This window comes from Scardinius erythrophthalmus, assembly GCF_964197995.2.
Source record: "Scardinius erythrophthalmus genome assembly, chromosome: 1".
Classification (NCBI taxonomy): domain Eukaryota; kingdom Metazoa; phylum Chordata; class Actinopteri; order Cypriniformes; family Leuciscidae; genus Scardinius; species Scardinius erythrophthalmus.
Genome location: NC_138221.1, coordinates 5057840 through 5077786, shown reverse-complemented (window position 1 = coordinate 5077786; position 19947 = coordinate 5057840). Strand labels below are relative to the sequence as shown.

Here is a 19947-nt window from a genome sequence, read left to right as displayed (position 1 = left end):
GTCTGAGCGCGTTGTTGTCTTTGGAGCTCCATTGATTGATTTATAATTCTTGATTTCTCTTTAAACTCACTTACAACGAACATTTTCTACTTTTCCTCACCTCATAGTTACAACGCGGACTGTTGAGCAGACGCGTCTCAAGCCTAGTGATCCAACGCTGGATACTCTTATAGGTTACGTCCGTGGATCACGGCTGAACGCGTCTTCTCCGCACTCATTTACAAACAAACATTTTTTTTGCCTATCGTGCGTCTACTCTACACCCGTACCACTAAAAAGACGGATTATATCCAAGACTTGAGCCATAAATTAGTATTAATATTGATAGCATCACTGGTAGCGTCGTTGCTAACTTAACTTACTGTCCACCTGTTAAAATGGCGAATATATCAGATGTAAGTAGTCTACCTTTTGGTGCAGGTGAGGACACATTTGAGCTGCACGCGGTGCAGTCTGAGCTGGAGGCTGTTGAGAAACAGATCCACGACCTTTTAGTGAGAAAAGCCGAGCTGATAGACCGGCGGTTAGCTCTTGAAACATCACGCGCCGAGGCACACAAATCAGAGATTAACGTTACTAACCCGCTGACTCCGACCTCGTCTACTCCGTGCGTTCCTCAACATCGGTCCCGAACGTCGAGGTCGCGATCAGCCATGGTCTCGTTCACTCCGGCTCCAACATGCCATCACGAAGCCTGGATTTTTCCGCAGCGGAAGACGCGAGCCAGGTCTACACGCTACGTTAAATAAAAGTAAGGTGCATAGTCACTGCTTTCCTGGTGCTCGTGTTTCTGAAATCGCTGCTCACGTTCCCGAGATTCTGAATGAGCGCGTCGGAACCGTGGTCCTGCACGCGGGAGGGGCCGACATCAGACTGCGCCAGACGGAGGTTCTGAAGAAAGACTTCAGGAATCTGATCGATACGGTACGCAGCACATCGCCTGATATAACGATCATTGTGTCAGGACTGCTTCCCACGTACCGACTAGGTCATGAAAAGTTTAGTAGATTATTCGTGGTTAATGTCATGGTGCAATGAGCAGAAACTGCTCTTTGTAAATAATTGGAATCTGTTTTGGGAGCGTCCTAGGCTTTACCGTGCTGATGGCTTACACCCAAGCAGATTCGGATCGGATCTTCTGTCAGATAACATCTCCAAAATGTTAAATACCTTTTGACTAGTAACCAAAAGTCCAAATCATAGTCTCTGCTGCACCAATTTAACTGATATAAATAGTGTAGAACATTGCATAGAAACTGTGTCTATTCCTCGTTTAGTGAGATCAAATAATAAATCTATTGCAGGATCTAGAAAAAATCTAATTGTTATTAAACCAGAAAATGTTGCTATTAGTGAACAAAAACAATTTCTAAAGCTAGGTCTTCTAAACATTAGATCACTCACACCTAAGGCAGTTATTGTAAATGAAATAGTCACAGATAATAACTTCGATGTACTTTGCCTTACTGAAACCTGGCTTAAACCAAATGATTATTTCGGTCTAAATGAGTCTACTCCATCAGGATACTCCTATAAGGACGAGCCCCGTCTGAATGGTCGTGGCGGCGGTGTTGCAACAATCTATAGAGATTTTCTCAATGTTACTCAGAAAACGGGTTATAAGTTTATTTCATTTGAAGTACTTGTACTAAATGTTACGCTCTTAGATGTTCGAAAAACATCCCTATTATCTTTAGCCTTGGCCACCGTATATAGACCGCCTGGGCCTTACGCTGATTTCCTAAAAGAGTTTGCAGATTTTCTCTCAGACCTATTAGTTAACTTCGATAAAGCATTAATTGTTGGGGACTTTAATATCCATGTAGATAATCAAAATGATGCGTTAGGGGCTGCGTTTACAGATTTATTAAACTCCTTTGGGGTCAAGCAAAACGTTACCGGACCAACTCATCGATTTAATCATACACTAGATTTAATTATATCACATGGAACCGATCCAACCGATATAGATATCATTCCACAAAGTGATGATGTCACTGACCATTATATGGTAACTTGCATATTACGTACTCCTGTAATATATCATGCTGCGCCGCGTTATCGATTAGGCAGAACAATCCTTCCATCCACCATAGATAATTTTTCAAACAGCTTATTGGATCTGTCTCAGCTGCTCAGTGAACCCAAACAAACAGATGAACTTGAGGAATTAACTAGCACTATGAGCACCGTTCTCTCTGGATCATTGGATATTGTTGCGCCCATTAGATTAAAAAAGGTCAGAGAGAAAAGTAAAGCACCATGGTACAACAATACTACGCGTGTTCTAAAGAGAGAAACTCGTAATTTAGAGCGTAAATGGAAACAAACTAACTTAGAGGTCTTTAGAATCGCATGGAAAGACAGTATGTCACGTTATAAAAAGGCCCTAAAAGCTGCCAGGGCTGAGCATCTCCGCAAACTAATAGAAAACAACCATGACAATCCTAAGTTCTTATTTAACACCGTGGCGAGACTAACAAATAAACAGATGTCTCCTGAACAAAATATTCCATTACAGTTTAGTAGTAATGATTTCATGAAGTTCTTCACTGAGAAAATAGAAAACATCAGAACCACAATTGTAAACGTTCAATCCTCAATCGCGCCTTATAATTCAGCCTCAATTATCACCCCGCAAGAACAATTACAGTGCTTTACAACTATAGAACAAAAAGAGTTAAATAAACTTTTTACTTCATCTAAAACAACAACATGTTTACTAGATCCTATACCAACTAAACTATTGAAAGAAGTGTTACCTGTAGTGGAAGAGCCTCTCCTCAATATTATTAACTCGTCTTTATCTTTAGGTTATGTTCCAAAAACATTTAAACTGGCAGTTATAAAACCTCTCATTAAGAAACCACAATTAGATCCGAATAATCTAGTAAATTATAGACCCATTTCAAATCTACCTTTTATGTCTAAAATACTAGAAAAAGTTGTGTCCGCTCAACTGGGCTCTTTCTTACAAGAAAATGACACCTATGAAAAGTTTCAGTCTGGGTTCAGGCCGCATCATAGCACTGAAACTGCGCTCGTTAAAATCACAAATGATTTACTTTTAGCTTCTGACCAAGGCTGTTTCTCAATATTAGTTTTACTTGATCTTAGTGCTGCGTTCGATACTATAGATCATACAATACTCTTAGATCGATTACAAAATTATACTGGTGTTCAAGGACAAGCATTAAGCTGGTTTAGATCGTATTTATCTGACCGCTACCATTTTGTTTATTTAAATGGAGAAAAATCTATCATAACTCCAGTAAACTATGGAGTGCCGCAGGGATCTGTGTTAGGCCCTCTATTATTCTCAATATATATGCTGCCACTTGGAAATATTATAAGGAAACATGGAATTAGTTTCCATTGTTATGCTGATGACACTCAAATCTATATTTCATCACGGCCGGATGAAAACGCTAAATTATCCAAATTGACAGAGTGTGTTAAAGATATAAAAGATTGGATGACGCGTAATTTTCTTTTATTAAATCCAGACAAGACAGAGGTACTACTTATCGGTTCAAAAAACCACCCACAAAACCTCTCACAATACAACTTTAACATAGTAGGATGTCCTGTTACTTCATCCTCTACAGTAAAAGACCTGGGTGTTATATTAGACTGCAACCTGCCTTTTGAAAATCATATTTCATATGTTACAAGAACAGCCTTTTTCCACCTTAGAAACATTGCTAAGCTACGTAATATGCTATCTGTTTCTGATGCAGAAAAGTTAGTTCATGCATTCATGACCTCGAGACTAGATTACTGTAATGCGTTATTAGCCGGTTGTCCTGCATCGTCAATAAACAAGCTACAGTTAGTCCAAAATGCCGCCGCTAGAGTTCTAACTAGATCAAGAAAATATGATCATATAACACCGATTTTATCATCACTACATTGGTTACCTATAAAGTCCCGTATTAATTACAAGGTATTGCTATTGACTTATAAAGCCCTAAACGGCTTAGCTCCAGTCTATTTAACGGATCTTCTATCGCCCTATAATGCATCGCGCTCTTTAAGGTCACTAAATTCGAGGCTTTTGGTCATACCTAGGATATCCAGATCCACCAAAGGAGGGAGAGCATTTTCACATTTAGCACCAAAACTCTGGAATAGTCTTCCGGATACTGTTCGTTGCTCAGACTCGCTCTCCCTGTTTAAAACTAGATTAAAGACGCATCTCTTCAGCCAGGCATTCATATAATACTTTTAATCTTACAGTTAAATCCGACCTCTAGTTCATAAACGCCAGAGGAGAACTGGCCCCCGACTGAGCCCGGGTTCTCCCAAGTTTTTTTTTTCTCCATTAGGTCACCTGATGGAGTTTTTCGGTTCCTTGCCACTGTTGCCTTTGGCTTGCTCAGTTGGGGATATTTGGGGATATTTAATTTAATTAATCAATCAACGATACTATTGATCAGCATTACCAAACGTAGACGTTCCACTAGAAACAAACATTGATGTATTGTTCTAATTTATTACTGTGAAGCTGCTTTGATACAACCTATGTTGTGAAAAGTGCTATATAAATAAACTTGACTTGACTTTGGTAACAGGGTTGATGAACACAGGCAATGCTACAGTTTGTGTAAAAACTGAGAGAATGGATTGAGATTATTTTCTTGTCTTCCCATCATGATGTAGAAAGAGCCCAGATGATGTCACTTCCTGTGTGAATTTTATTTTTAAGAAATACTGTATTTTAAATACAGTCAGTGAAGTCATTGCAAGGAAAAGTCTAGTGTGAACTGCCATTAATTAAAACGTTTTAGTCAAATAAATATCAATCTCAATGTTGGTGTGGAAACATGGCAGTATTGTATATTTTAATGTTAATATCATGTTAGATAATTGTGTCATTGATCAAATATATGCAATAGTTCTCACTACAGAAACATGGGATTCGTGCCTATAATGTTTTAAATAATAATTGGAAGATGAATTTTCCTCATTTATGGAAAGTTTCAAGGACATATAATCAATTTATAAAAAGGCATCAAATTATCATTATATTTTATAACAGTTGTTTACTTTCTACTATTACATCAGAGCTCACTTTCATGCCCTTTCACTTTATATTTCTCTCGGTTAATTATGTTGATGTACTGAAAATTAAATGTGATATTTGTTTCTTTCCTGTCAGACCTGATGGAAGTGAAGGAGGAGAGAGAAGAACTGAGTGAAGTGAAGGAGGAGACTGAAGAACTGAGTGAAGTGAAGGAGGAGACTGAAGAACTGAGTGAAGTGGAGGAACATCATGTCAAACCTGGAGAAAAACCTTTGAGTCGCTCAAAGACTAAAAAGACTTTTTTAAAGAAAAGACGAGCCAAGAAATCTTTCACCTGCACTCAGTGTGGAAAGAGTTTCACAACCAAACAAAGTCTTGATGTTCACATGATGATCCACACCGGAGAGAAGCCGTTCTCATGTGATCAATGTGGAAAGAGTTTCAGTCGATCATCAAATCTTAATGTTCACATGAGGATCCACACTGGAGAGAAGCCATTCTCATGTGATCAGTGTGGCAGAACATTTCTCTGGGCATCAAATCTGAAGTCACACCTGACAGTTCATATGAAGGAGAAGCCACATAAACATCAGAAAATTCACACTGGTGTGAGAGAGTACATGTGCTTTGAGTGTGGGAAGACTTTCACTACAGCGGACGGTTTAAAACTGCACCAGAGAATTCACACTGGAGAAAAACCTTACAAGTGTTCTCACTGTGACAAGAGATTCAGTCGATCAGAACATCTGAAAACACATGAGAGGATCCACAGCACAGAGAAGTCGAACACGTGTGATCAGTGTGGGAAGAGTTTCTCTAATAAAGCTAACCATGAAGATCCATGCAGTGGAGAAACCACATCACCTCAGTCTGAGATCACGGTAAGTAGTTTATTGTCATGTGCTGAGCAACAAAGTCTCTTCTTTGTAAGTTAGACACACATCACCCTAGGCCTAAATTTTTTTTTGTTTGGTTCTGGTTTCTGACCGACCCTGTCAGAGCAGGGTCAGAGTTGCTGTTCGCAATGCGGCGCGCGCTCCGAAACAGACGGAGACAAGCAAATTATACTTTGGGTTTCATGTGCGCATCTAAACGATCAAATGTACACAAAAGTATGTCTAAATGACTGGCTTGGAGATTCACTAAAAACAGTTTTTCTTAAATGGACGTAGTTATGGCAATAGTCGGGAGAATATGGTGCATCAGCAGCCTATTAGATGTGCACTCGGTCTTAAAGGGGCCGCGGTCTAATAAACATGCTCTGACGATTGTGCCATTAGAGAACAAGAGAAAAATCACTCCCAGAATAACTTCAGCTTTAATAAGCATTAATCTATTTATGATAAATTATGTGTTATTTTACATTTGATTTTGCATTTACTTGATTAGATTCTGTTTAGACCATACCAGAACAGTAATGTTGGTTGACCTTCCTGAAATTAAAGCCTATATAATGTGTATCTTTAATTGTTTATCTTTTGTTTATCTATTGTTTATCTTTGTTTATATATACACTCACCTAAAGGATTATTAGGAACACCGTACTAATACTGTGACCTCCTTTCGCCTTCAGAACTGCCTTAATTCTACGTGGCATTGATTCAACAAGGTGCTGAAAGCATTCTTTAGAAATGTTGGCCCATATTGATAGGATAGCATCTTGCAGTTGATGGAGATTTGTGGGATGCACATCCAGGGCACGAAGCTCCCGTTCCACCACATCCCAAAGATGCTCTATTGGGTTGAGATCTGGTGACTGTGGGGGCCATTTTAGTACAGTGAACTCATTGTCATGTTCAAGAAACCAATTTGAAATGATTCGAGCTTTGTGACATGGTGCATTATCCTGCTGGAAGTAGCCATCAGAGGATGGGTACATGGTGGTCATAAAGGGATGGACATGGTCAGAAACAATGCTCAGATAGGCCGTGGCATTTAATCAAGGCCCAATTGGCACTAAGGGGCCTAAAGTGTGCCAAGAAAACATCCCCCACACCATTACACCACCACCACCAGCCTGCACAGTGGTAACAAGGCATGATGGATCCATGTTCTCATTCTGTTTACACCAAATTCTGACTCTACCATCTGAATGTCTCAACAGAAATCGAGACTCATCAGACCAGGCAACATTTTTCCAGTCTTCAACTGTCCAATTTTGGTGAGCTTGTGCAAATTGTAGCCTCTTTTTCCTATTTGTAGTGGAGATGAGTGGTACCCGGTGGGGTCTTCTGCTGTTGTAGCCCATCCGCCTCAAGGTTGAGCGTGTTGTGGCTTTACAAATGCTTTGCTGCATACCTCGGTTGTAACGAGTGGTTATTTCAGTCAAAGTTGCTCTTCTATCAGCTTGAATCAGTCAGCCCATTCTCCTCTGACCTCTAACAAGGCATTTTCGCCCACAGGGCTGCCGCATATTGGATGTTTTTCCCTTTTCACACCATTCTTTGTAAACCCTAGAAATGGTTGTGCGTGAAAATCCCAGGAACTGAGCAGATTGTGAAATACTCAGACCGGCCCGTCTGGCACCAACAACCATGCCACGCTCAAAATTGCTTAAAATCACCTTTCTTTCCCATTCTGACATTCAGTTTGGAGTTCAGGAGATTGTCTTGACCAGGACCACACCCCTAAATGCATTGAAGCAACTGCCATGTGATTGGTTGATTAGATAATTTCATTAATGAGAAATTGAACAGGTGTTCCTAATAATCCTTTAGGTGCATGTATATGTATATATATATATATATATATATATATATATATATATATATATATATATATATATATATATATACCTACACCTTATTCTTGGCGTTACTCATTTGCCCCAGCTGAAAGTTGTACAGACCAAAAAAGACGAGGTGAACAATGTGTGTGTAACATGCTGGGACACACAAGGTGGTAGAGTACATCCATGTGGTACAGGAAGGCTATTTTATGAAAAAAAAAATAGAGAATCCATCGTTACTGTAAAGTACAATTAAAAAATGATAATAATTTTCTACCTAGGGGTTGGCTAACCGTGAGACGTTATAGTTGAACACTGTCATTAGAACTCTCTAACCGACAAAACCGTGTAATTAAAAAAAATAGAATGTTTAAATACTAATTAAAAACAATTGTTAACAGATCTATGTCGTTTCCAACTGAATTTGATTCTTTGCCAAGTACCCCCTGACTGACCACCAATCATTTGAGATTAGCTATGACTAAAAAACTTAAAAGCTATGACTATGATATAGTGATGTGCCATCATTATGAGATTTATTAAAGGAAAACATTTGCAATAATAAACATTAGCAATAAACATTATCGTTCAGTTTAATTACCCCTTGACTGCCCCCCCCCCCCAAGCGAATTTCGTTTTGTACAAATTGTATCTTAATTTTAATAAATGTTTTATCAACCAATTGTATGTATTTAATAAATAAAAAACAAATACAGCAGAAAATATAATAACCGTGACTTGGAGGCGCCGGCGCGCCGCGTTCACTTGCATTGCATTGTGAACTAGAGCGCATCTCATCGTAAATGAATGAAACTCAGCGTAGGCCTAGCCCTCGCGTCAGCAGAGCATTGCATCGTCCATAGGCTGCAAAACAATCAGCGGTTGGCGGGCGGGTGTGGCTTTGAAATTTGGTCAGAAAACGTTGGTGCGGATGATGAGTTTTGTGATGCAGTTGCGTATGAAATAATACCCCATCCGCGGATCTCTATATATAACAACATTGAACACTACACAAATATTAATTTTATTTTTTTAATTTAGGCGATCAAGTAGCTAATCAGTGTCTGCTCGTTTATTCAAATTAAGTTGTCCTATAACAGACGAACGTCACAACGCAATCGTCACATTTGACTCATGTCATAACCGTCATCACCAATTCTGAAACCGGCACACCCCTATTCCTACCAATCCCTTGCTGCCACTGGGGGAAAAAAAAATTATAAATAAAAAAATTCCTTACCGACCCATGACCTCAACTCACAACCAACCGGAACCAAGCTTTTTTTTTTTCTATGCCCTATAGCCAAATCTCTCCTCTCCACCTATAGCCAGTGTGTGGTGATCACAGGACACTTTGTTGATTGATTGATATCTATTAACTCTGTTCAACCATCAGGAATGTCTAATTTGTCAGTTCAGATTGACAAATTCGCTCTCTGACAGTAGGTGGCGCTCATGTAAAGCAGAAATACAGCACTATACAGGGCTCTAGACTTCGAGTAAATGGTCACATTTTGCGACCTTTTTATAAGAGAGAGCTGCCATTTCTGCTGCATACGAGAAACATCACACTGCAAACGAAAGCAGAATGAAACCACACTACTCGTCTGAGCTGCACAGCACAAACAGTTTATCCGCTCGGAGCAATACTAGACAGCGGTTTACTCGTGGGCCGAACTCAATCATGCAACAACATTACTACACAGAGCTGGCAGATCCATTGAGAAAGGCTTTACAATAAGGTTTTATTAATGTTCCTGGGACCAGTTTACTCCACAAAAGAAAGTAGTTCTGGAAATATTTGAAAATGATGAAGCCTGCAGTTGAAATACATTTTACTTTTTTTTATGACTATCAGTGTGCATTGAAACAAATCTTTATGTATTTAATTTGCAGGAAGACCTACACTTCGGGTATTTAAGGAGGAACTGGCAGACATTTGACCAAGCGACCCATGGCCTTGGGCTTGGTTTAATGGGAAGCACATTCAAGTTCAACGTCTCCTGTCTAAAATAAAAAAAAGAAAGCACCTAAAAAACCTCTGAGAATGATGAAATGAACTAGTTAAAAGTACAGCAGTTTAATGATACATCGGTAACACTTTAAAATAATGGTTCATTAGTTAACATTAGTTAACTACCTTAGTTAACATGAACTAAGAATGAACAATACTTATTCAGCATTTATTAATCTTAGTTAATATTAATTTCAACATTTACTAATACGTTATTAAAATCAAAGGTTGTATGTGTTAGCATTAGTTAATGCACTGTGAAATAACATGAACAAACAATGAACAGCTGAATTTCTATTAACTAACATTAACAAAGATTAATAAATACTGCTATAAATGTATTGCTCATTGTTAGTTCATGTTAGTTAATATGTTACCTAATGTTAACTAATGAAGCATTATTTTAAAGTGTTACCGATACATCTTTGCTCTGAATTTTTTGTGATAGGTTGCTGTTTTATAAATTTAATTCACTGGAAATGTTTTGTAATAGTATAAAAAAGGAAAGTCCTAGTTACACTTGAATTGAGTATTTTATTGTAATATTGGACTAATATTAAAAGATTGTTCAATAAAAAATATAGTTTGTGAACTGATTATTTAATCAACGTTTGTTCTTTCATGTCCATACAAAGAATCTCCACAACAGTCATTGAATGAAAAGACAGTAACAGCAAGGTAAAACAGGGTTCCAACTTCCTACGCATTTTTCATTTCAAAATGCCCTACTGTTGTAAGGGTGGATTAGGGTTCAGGCTGTTGGACTACTGAATGACTGAAGAAACACTTCTGTCAGGACCACTGATGCTACACTTGATTATCAGTAAGATAGTAGAAAACTATAAATCTTGTCTATTACCATCCTCTTCTACCAAAGAAGGAAATAAGCACAGTTACAATAGCTAAATATGTGGGAGTGTTGCTATTAGTGTGATGATATTGTATTGCAATAGGTAGCCCGTCAAAATCAATACCAAATCAAAACTAGTTCTCTTTCATCATCTCGTGTTCGAGATCCACCTATGGGAAGGGCATCCGTACCTGACCTCTGCAGAAGCATCCAATTTCACCAAGTCTGGCTAGACAGACAGAAGTGCGCAGCCAATGCCAGATAAGGCTCCGCCCCCTTACCTAGGGGCATATAACAGCTGCAAGCACTGCTGTTCTCCAGTTGACATTTGCTTCTCGCGATCTCTGCACTGACACAGTTAGGTTGTATGTACGCTGCTCACTTACGTGTCTTCAGGAGGACAGTCGTCTTTTCAGCCTTTCTGCTGTGTTCTGCATCCGGAGCCGCCCGCGCTCTCGCCGTTTCTCACCTGCTCCTCCTTCCATGGCTGCCCGCCACGGATTTTTCCTAGTTCTTCAATGGAATGTCGCTGTCTAAATCTGCCGTTTCTCTGGGGAACAGCCTATCACGGGCCTGCCCGGCTGTGTGTGGTGCACTCATTGCCACTAAGGACCTTCACTCAGTCTGCGTGGTCAGGGGACATCAGAGCTCATTCCACGAGGGGCTTAGCCGCCACTTGGGCTTTGTTTAGGGGAGTGTCACTGCAGGACATCTGCTTCGCTGCCCATTGGGCTTCTCCTCATACCTTTGTGCGTTACTACCGGCTGGATGTCACCAGAATCTCGGTTGCACATTCAGTTTTAGGGGTGGGGTTGTAACAATATTACAGGGAACGACAACTGGCGGCCCGCCAGCAATATTTTCTGGCCCGCCGGATTATTTTGGAAGTCCTAAATGCTGCTCAAAACTCTTCCACTACTCGAGAAAAGCCGTAGTCGTGCGGCGATTTCACCGCCGCATACTGTGTGAAACGCCCATAGGGAATCATGCGGCATGGGATTATATTTTAAAATATAACTGTGCGTTCACACCGGACGCGAATAGCGCGTCAAATTTGCGCCTGCCGCGTCTAGTTATCGTTATAGTTATGATGGTAGCGGTCAGAACTCTGGTGTACTTTGGACGGAGCGAGCGGTCTGACTGACAATAGCCCACTCCCGACATCTTTTGATAGCGTATCCGCACTTATTTCTGACCACCTGTACACCTCTGAGGAGCTGTTTGGTACTGAAACCATTGCCAGTCAACAACATTCTTTTTTTGCAAGGATGTTTGAAATAGTTCGGCAGAAAATAGCCTAGGCTACTTCATTTGTCAGTAGGGCAATATGATTTTCGTTTATGTTGCTTAGAAATTTCATAATTGTTTTCTGTGGCATTTTTTTTCTCTGTTGACAGTAGCCTATGTTAAAATAGCCTACTGGTAATATTTATATTGACACGAACACAATTTTTGTATAGCATTTATAATTATTATAGGCTCCTTAATCTCCTTCTTTCCGTTAGAGACATTTGAATGTGAGATTATGGAAACGAGATCTAAATTTTGCGGACCCGTCAGGCCGGGAATTAAAGCGGGTGAACAGAGAGTGTATTTTTAGCGGTTGCTGAATAGAACCTTGTGGGAGCGGGACGGGGAAAAAAAAAGTTTTACAACGCTGTCCCAAGCCCTCTTTTCTGTTCATTAATACTCCGATAGATATAACAAATCCACACTGCATTCTAAGAGAAAGTGATGTACCTCAAAGTGTGAGTCATTAAATGAGGATTATTTAGATAGTAGACATGATACAGGTAAGGTTACATTGACCATTGGTGGTATAATAAAATGCATTGTATCAAAAGATCATAGTATCAACAGATAATAGTATTAAAAGAAACAACACACGACAGTAAATCATTCCCAAAATGTTCTGGAATGCATGATCATTTCATGTTAGTCAGTTCATCAATGAATGAATGCAGGAGAGTCGGTTCTAGTATTGCAGCAGAGGCTCTGTCCACATTGCTAAACGTCATAAAACTCCTTATCTGATCGTTGCTAAGGTCTTCTTGCCCTGTTTTGGGGGGATGGAGTCACATTCCCAGAGTGAGTTCTAGATATCAGTTGTTAAACTATAGCAAAGACTTGTGTCTGACTTGTCTCAGTCAATACAGATTTCCCCCCTTTCGATCGTTGTTGTCCCTGTCAAGGACAACCATGAAAGACGTTGAAAGTGTAGAAAGATCAAAAGTAATTCCATTAACAGGTTACATATTTCTACAGAAACTTACAAAGATTATTAAATCTTTAAAAACGTTTCATGTGTCAAACTTCATTATTAGGAATCTATATTCCCATGCATGTATAGTTTTGATATTTCCCATGTTCATTACTCATACAGGGGAAATATAAAGTGTCTACATCAATTTTAATAAGTAAATGTAATCTGCCAAAGATAAATGTCGACAAAGAAATAAAGGTAAACATGAAAACTGCAACAGAAGGCAAGGCAAGTTTATTTATATAGCACATTTCATACACAATGGCAATTCAAAGTGCTTTACATAGAAGAAATTAAAAATAATAAAAAGAAATAAGAATATTAAAAATACAGTACAGTACAGTCGGACGAACATTGGCACAGTGCTCATTCAGTAACAGTTCTCACTCCAAACATCGAAACAATCACACAAAGGAACACAACATCGCTCAGGTCTGAATGAACTCCACATATTCTCCTCATGCTCGCTGCTGCTGCACTAAATGTTTATTTCAGAAGGAAGACGCCAGAAAAGACGCACAGGTATCGCTGTGATCGATTTTACACAGGTATCGCTGTGATCGACCGAAAACAATACAGAAATGAGCCTGTCGCTTAATCAAACCATATGAAGCAGTGGTTCTCAACTCCAGTCCTCGGGACCCGCTGCTCTGCACATTTTGTATGTCTCTCTTATCTGACACGTTCAGTTCAGTTCATGGAGTCTCTCCTGGCGAGCTGATTATCTGGTTCAGGTGTGTTAAATAAGGGAGACATACAAAATGTACAGAGCAGCGGGTCCCGAGGACTGGAGTTGAGAACCACTGGTATAAAGTGTGTGTGATGGTTGTGTAAATATGATAAATACCGTGAACTGCTCTCCTCACCTCAGAAGACTCTGAAACTCTCAATGAGGGAAGAGACGGCGCGAGCGAGCGGTGACGTCATCGGCTTCCAGCGCACGTGTTCACTCTCACTACACTTCTTGCTTCTGAACTGGTTGCAGTTCCACTCTGATTCCATATGAGGGCGCTCGCAGGCGAGTGCAGAATGAATGGAGGTCTATGGCGCTATACCAATCAATATCCACTTTTCTCAGGATATAATTTTTTTCTAGTAATTTGAATGTTGTATTCGAAAGGAGATGCAAATAAATTACACCCTGCTGGGTGTTAGATTTTTTAGAGTTACTTATTTGCTTTTAAAGTGTCAATGACGTCATACACATGTACGACCAGAGATACTGCTTTACGGCAATCCTTCGGTCACTTTGGTGCTTTCGCACTCTGCACTTTCTTTTCTCTCGAGGCTTCGACAACACAGCTAACACAGGTAAATACACGTGCTAAAAGAGTTTTTGTTTTGTTTGCTTCTGGTCCCGCTTCGGATGCCCACGATGCCATCAAGCGGTATCTCTGGTCGTAATCAGTCCTTCAATGACTACTCAGAGTTCATTAGCAGAATGCTAGCGTGTTATGGGCAACAACAAATCAACCTGTAAGAAATCAAAAGGACATATACTTTTTCATTCAACTTTCGACCTAAAACCCATGTTGAACTTGCAAAACCTACAATCAAATCTGAGATTTCTCAACAGCAATCGGGTGAAAGAGACAAAATTAGCCATCTAGCCCCATTGACTCCCATTCATTTTGCACTCATGGGCGATCGCCCGCAGTGGAACTCTGGTTTTACTACAACCAAAATTCAGTACAATTGGGCTTAATAGGGAGTGGGCGGGCTCTCCGTAGAAGGGCTCTGTTATTATTATTTTAGAACTGAAGTGACTCCAGTTACTAAAGGTGAAAGGAACTTTTTCAAGTGAAGCCCAAAATAGGCAGAATAGGCAGAGGAGGATTATGGGGTTAGGATTGTTGCATTATTCCAGATAAATAGATTAATATTCACAAATAAATGTAAAGAGATTCACAAAAATATATCAAATTCACAAATAAATAGATTAACCTGTTAACCGTTGCCAGAGCGCGGGCGCACTGAAGCGGTTTTATTTATATATAGTTCAAAGTTACTATCAGATTTAATGTTATACCTTGACAAACTATACATCATTAAAAAGATATAAGACTCAAGTTTCAGAATTTGACCACTATTGTATTCTGAGAAACTTATAGCGACAGTTATTTCTTAATTTGTGTCAGGAGTTATGAAATGAAAAAATGAGTCGATACCTTTGATATGAATTATGCGCGTCAGCCGCTTTCATTCATAAAAAAACTCCCGTGCCGTCGTCATGACAGCGATACACAAAACAACGTCATTCTTGGCTTTAGCTCAAAAATGTGCAGATTTGGAGAAATATTGATATATTCTCATAGGTTTACATCAGATTTCTATAGACAGGAATAATATTTATTGAATTTATACCCAAATGCGTCGATGTAATCATTATGAGCGTTTGCACACTGTTAATGTGTTTTCAATTCATACCAATAGCCTGAGGGCGCCCTCGCCGCCCTGTGCACAGTTTCAGTCCATATATAAAACATGAAGGAGTGCCATAATCATGTGACAATCCAGGAAGCCTCGAACACACACACACAGCCATAGACAGTATATAAACTGGACACAGCGACCCCATAGGTTTCAACGGAGAGAAGTTGAAGCACATTAGAAGCAGTTACTTCCTGATTGCCAGGCGTACTGCGCAGACTCAAACTGAGCTTGACGACGGGGATGTGACGTGAGCAGCCTGCCTGACAGTTGTAAGTTGTCTAGCAGCTGTGCCAGACGAAATCGGAACCATTCCCTTCCGAATCTCGCAGAGACGGAGAGTGTGAGAAGGAGCTGTCCATGAGCTAGGAGCAGGAGCAACGTCATGACTCTCTATGGGCTTCTCCTTTGACTTTATCGGACTTTATGCCTCCGAGTACCCCCAATTGCCCACGAGCTTCTCTTCCTGTCTCTACGGTAATTTCCAGAGAGTCGCGTGGTTTTGACGCAATCGTTAGCCTACTTTTACAAAAACTGCTTCTACGGGGCCATAACGTAAGATACAAGGTAATGGAGCCTTTTATACATTGTCGTGTTTCTTTAGAAATAAACCATGGACAAATGGAGTCTTTAAACGCTTCAGATGTAAAGTTATTCGCTGTCAAAGTGACGCCAAAATGAATGGAAGTCAATGGGATGCTAACAGCAGGTGAAGGCTTGTTAGCCAATGGCGGCTCCCGGGGGTACCTTCAAACTAATATGAAACGCTTACCCACTGCACACAGCTAACAAGAGATCGCGCTGTAATTATGGCTGTAACATGCAGATACAGACATTTTAAAGACAATAAACATGTTTGCTATGATATTTGAGTTACCTGTGTTTTTCAATCCATGCCAGGTATTTCCATAATAATAGATCATATTTATAATGTAATGCTAATCTATAGAGAATCGTTGTGCAGAACACTATCCAATAGTATATTTTCTGTCTGATTTTTTATCTGAAGCCAAATTAGATCACAGAAAATTATTTAAAATACTCGATTTGCTTTATAAAGTAAGTTTATAAGCACAAACATGGCTTTAATCTCATAAATTGTCGTGTATTGATGGTGTGCTAAGCTAACATGCTAGCTAGCCCTAGGTGCACCTGCCACCTAGAAGTTATATTTTTATTATTTTTTGAATGCTTACTGAAATGTTTCTTTATTCAAGAAATGCATTTGATACAGTTTAAAATGTAAGGGTGAACTTTGAGAAAAGAAATTAGTGACTGAAACCATATGAATAGCCTGTGAATAGCCAGTCGTTAGTAACTATAATGCAGACAAAAGAAATGCATATTTACAGCCATAACCAGGCTGGAGAGGTGTGAATGTGTGCAGGGGGAGACTGAGACTGAATGGGGCTCGTTTGCACCACAAAACAATAAAGACAATATACTGGATAGATGGTTAGAAGATGACAATAAACATCAGTAGCATTTTAGCGTCAAATCAAAATAAAGTCACATGACATGGTCTTGAAAAACATTTCACTAAATACAGTGTTTTGGACTTATTATCTTAAGATTTTAAACATAAAATGTTTAGACATGTGGCATTAGCTATAGTGCATTTCTAGATTGCTCCAGTGCCAACTTCAATTTTATTTTCATGAGGATATTTCATAAAAAATAATTTCTAATAACTTTACAAAACTTTGAAGCTATTTATAACAATTTTTGTCATTATGACAATAATTAATTCTACATTGACAATAAACTGCCAGGTGTCAGCTTTCAAATGAGATCATACTTGTGCTTTTAGTACAAATGGTTCATGAACTGTATCTGTTTCAGTTTGGGTATGTCATTTCTTGGGATTTTTCAAAAGTGGGGTTGCAGCTTAACAGGTTAAGATCTGCAAATAAATGTAAAGAGATTCACAAAAAATATCAAATTCACAAATAAATATGAGATTTGCAAATAAAAAGATATTTACAAATGTTTTATTATTTAACAAACACAACTTTGCCTGGCATTTATTTGTGAACAGCTTTCTGTGCATTTGTAAATCGCTGCACACATTTGTGAATCTTTTCTTGTGCATTTGTAAATCGCTGCACACAATTGTGAATCTTTTCTTGTGCATTTGTAAATCCCCTCACGCATTTGTGGATTTTGAAACACTTCTAGCGTCGACCTAGCCTGGTCCTACCAGACGCTTGTACATTTCATTTGTACAGAGAGTCTGGCCACTCTCCATTGACAAGTGCTAACTTCCTTGAAGGCGGGTACTCTGTTGAAGTTTAAAACTATTGGATCTGCCCAGAGCCACTCTGGATCTGCCATAACCAATCGCTAATGTTTGGTCGTGACGTATGTCAACTCAAACTAGCACACAACCTCAATGTCATCGTTCTCAGCCACTCCCTCTGTTCGCTGATTGGACCGGTTAAAAATCGACCGGAGAAAACTATGGGTTACTTAACGTAATCACGGGTTCTTTGATAACAGAGTGATGTGTTTCACTATGGGAATCGCTTTGGGCGTGACCAACTACGTAAGCTCCTAAGCCACCACGTCTGTCTTTGACAGACAGGTCGACCTGAGATCAGGCTCCGCCCCCACCTATAACACTCAGGTCGACCCCCAACGAAGTCATTATAGAGAGATTTCTTCCCGTTCCTGTGCAAGGAGGGAAGTGTTGGTGAAACACCTCACTCTGTAATCAAAGAACCCGGGATTACGTTAAGTAACCCATCTGCAGCACAGATCTCCTGGACCGAAACTCCCTTAAGTAAGGCCCATGATGTGGCCATGCCCCTAGTGGAGTGGGCCCTTAAGCCCTCGGGAGGTTGAGAACTTCTGCATTTATATGCTAGAGAAATAGCTTCTACAATCCATTGGGACAGTCACTGACGTGACAATGGCTTCCCTTTGTGAGGAGTAGCCCATGACCTGCTGTCCTTTCCACATACACACGAAGCGCCCGAACAGGACACAAGGAATTCAACCTCCTATCCTCCGGAGAAGAGAACGGAGGAGGGTGAAAAGCTGTGAGTTCTGTAGTTTGACATCTATACGACGAGTCCACTACTTTAGGTACGAAAGCAGGGTTAGGCCTAAAGGAAACCTTTGAAAGCCCTGGAGAAAACTGCAGACAAGACGGGCTGACCGACAGAGCCTGTAAGTCACTCACCCTCTTAGCTGACACCAGCGCTAACAACAGTGCTGTCTTAAGAAAGAGAAACTTTAACCCTACAGCTTCCAATGGCTCAAAATGGTGTTGAGAAAGGGCCTCGAAAACCATAGACAAATCCCACAATGGGACCATCCGCCTGGCTACTGGCCTCTTACGTCATGCACCCTTCATAAAACGACTTATTAAAGGGTGCTGACCTGCTGTCTTGTCACCAAAACCCACATGACAAGCAGATATAGCCACAAAGTATACCTTTAACGTAGAAAAGGCTTTCCCTTTATCTAGCAGATCCTGGAGGAAACATAATATGTACATCACTTGAACAATGAAAAGGGACAATATGACTCCGTCCACACCATTCTTCAAAGACTCGCCATTTATTACTATAAAGTGAGCGAGTGGAAGAGGCCCTTGCACTCTGTATAGTGTGTACGACTGATGGGGGTAGACCTGCTGCACCTAAATTTCACCTCTCACAGGCCAGACCCAAAGAGCTATCCTGTCTGGGTGAGGATGGTAGATTTCTCCCCCCGCTTGTGAAAGGAGGTCCCTCCGGGGAGGGAGGGGCCAAGGCTGACCCGACAGTAGTTGAGCTATCTCGGCCACCCAATGCTGGATGGCCAACATGGAGCTATCAGTATCAGTGACAATCCCATTTCCCTCACCCTGGCCAGAGTGGGTGAAATCCGGCTCAGCGGGGGGAATGCATACAGCAGAACATTTGGCCATGGGTGGGCTAAAGCATCCACACCCAATGGTGCATTTTCGTCCGCCAGAGAAAAATACAGAGGACATTGAACGTTTTTCTACGGCCGCCTGGCCGTATTTCTGCCATATCTGCTTCACCACCTGGGGATGAAGCTTCCACTCTCCGTACAGGGGATTTCCCCTGGACAATAATCCGCCCCCCTGTTCAGTATCCCTGGAACATGGGTTGCCCTGATGGATAAAAGCCTTGTGTCGCACCACACAATCAGCTCCTTTGTTAACTGGTGTAGTTGAAGAGAGCGTGTGCCTCCCTGTCGGTTGATATAAGCAACCACTGTGGAATTGTCTGTTTTCACTAAAACGTGCTGGCCCCTGATGAAGCTCAGAAAATGTTTCAGTGCTAGAAACACTGCCAACAATTCCAGGTAATTTATGTGCTTGTGAATCAGCTGTGGAGGCCACACACCGTTCACAATTCTGGCCATCAGAGTGGCTCCCCAGCCCTTTAATGACGCGTCCGTCGTCATAGTGACCCTCGACGACACTGTCCCCAAGGGAATCCCCGTTCTGAGAGACGCGGGGCTCTTCCAGTGTCTGAGCGCTCTGACGTACACATAAGTTACTCTCACCAGACGGTTGAGATGATGGCGAGAACACAGACGCAGATGCGCGACCCAGCGCTGAAAGTCTCTCATTATGAGTAACCCCAGCCATACTACAGATAGAGCCAGCCCCAGCTCT

At 40.5% G+C, this 19947-nt stretch overlaps 2 protein-coding genes across 4 annotated transcripts in view; one reads left to right on the top strand and one right to left on the bottom strand.

Moving 5' to 3' along the window:
* LOC308703324 (uncharacterized protein) overlaps window positions 1-10363 on the top strand; it is a 40041-nt gene extending 29678 nt beyond the window's left edge. For 2 of the 3 annotated variants that reach the window (XM_081386713.1, XM_081386714.1), the window contains exons 3-4: window positions 5162-5907; window positions 9651-10363. In XM_081386713.1, the coding sequence (XP_081242839.1) occupies window positions 5162-5907; window positions 9651-9770 (866 nt within the window). In that variant the 3' untranslated portion in view covers window positions 9771-10363. The remainder of the gene's footprint in view (window positions 1-5161; window positions 5908-9650) is intronic. The other variant, XM_081386715.1, reaches the window with a different exon arrangement.
* Window positions 1-13748, bottom strand: part of LOC308703298 (uncharacterized protein) — a 320767-nt gene extending 307019 nt beyond the window's left edge. Inside the window, exon 1 of the mRNA XM_081386646.1 lies at window positions 13729-13748. The gene's annotated coding sequence lies outside the window, so the exon portion shown is untranslated. The remainder of the gene's footprint in view (window positions 1-13728) is intronic.
* Between the last annotated feature and the right edge of the window lie 6199 nt (window positions 13749-19947).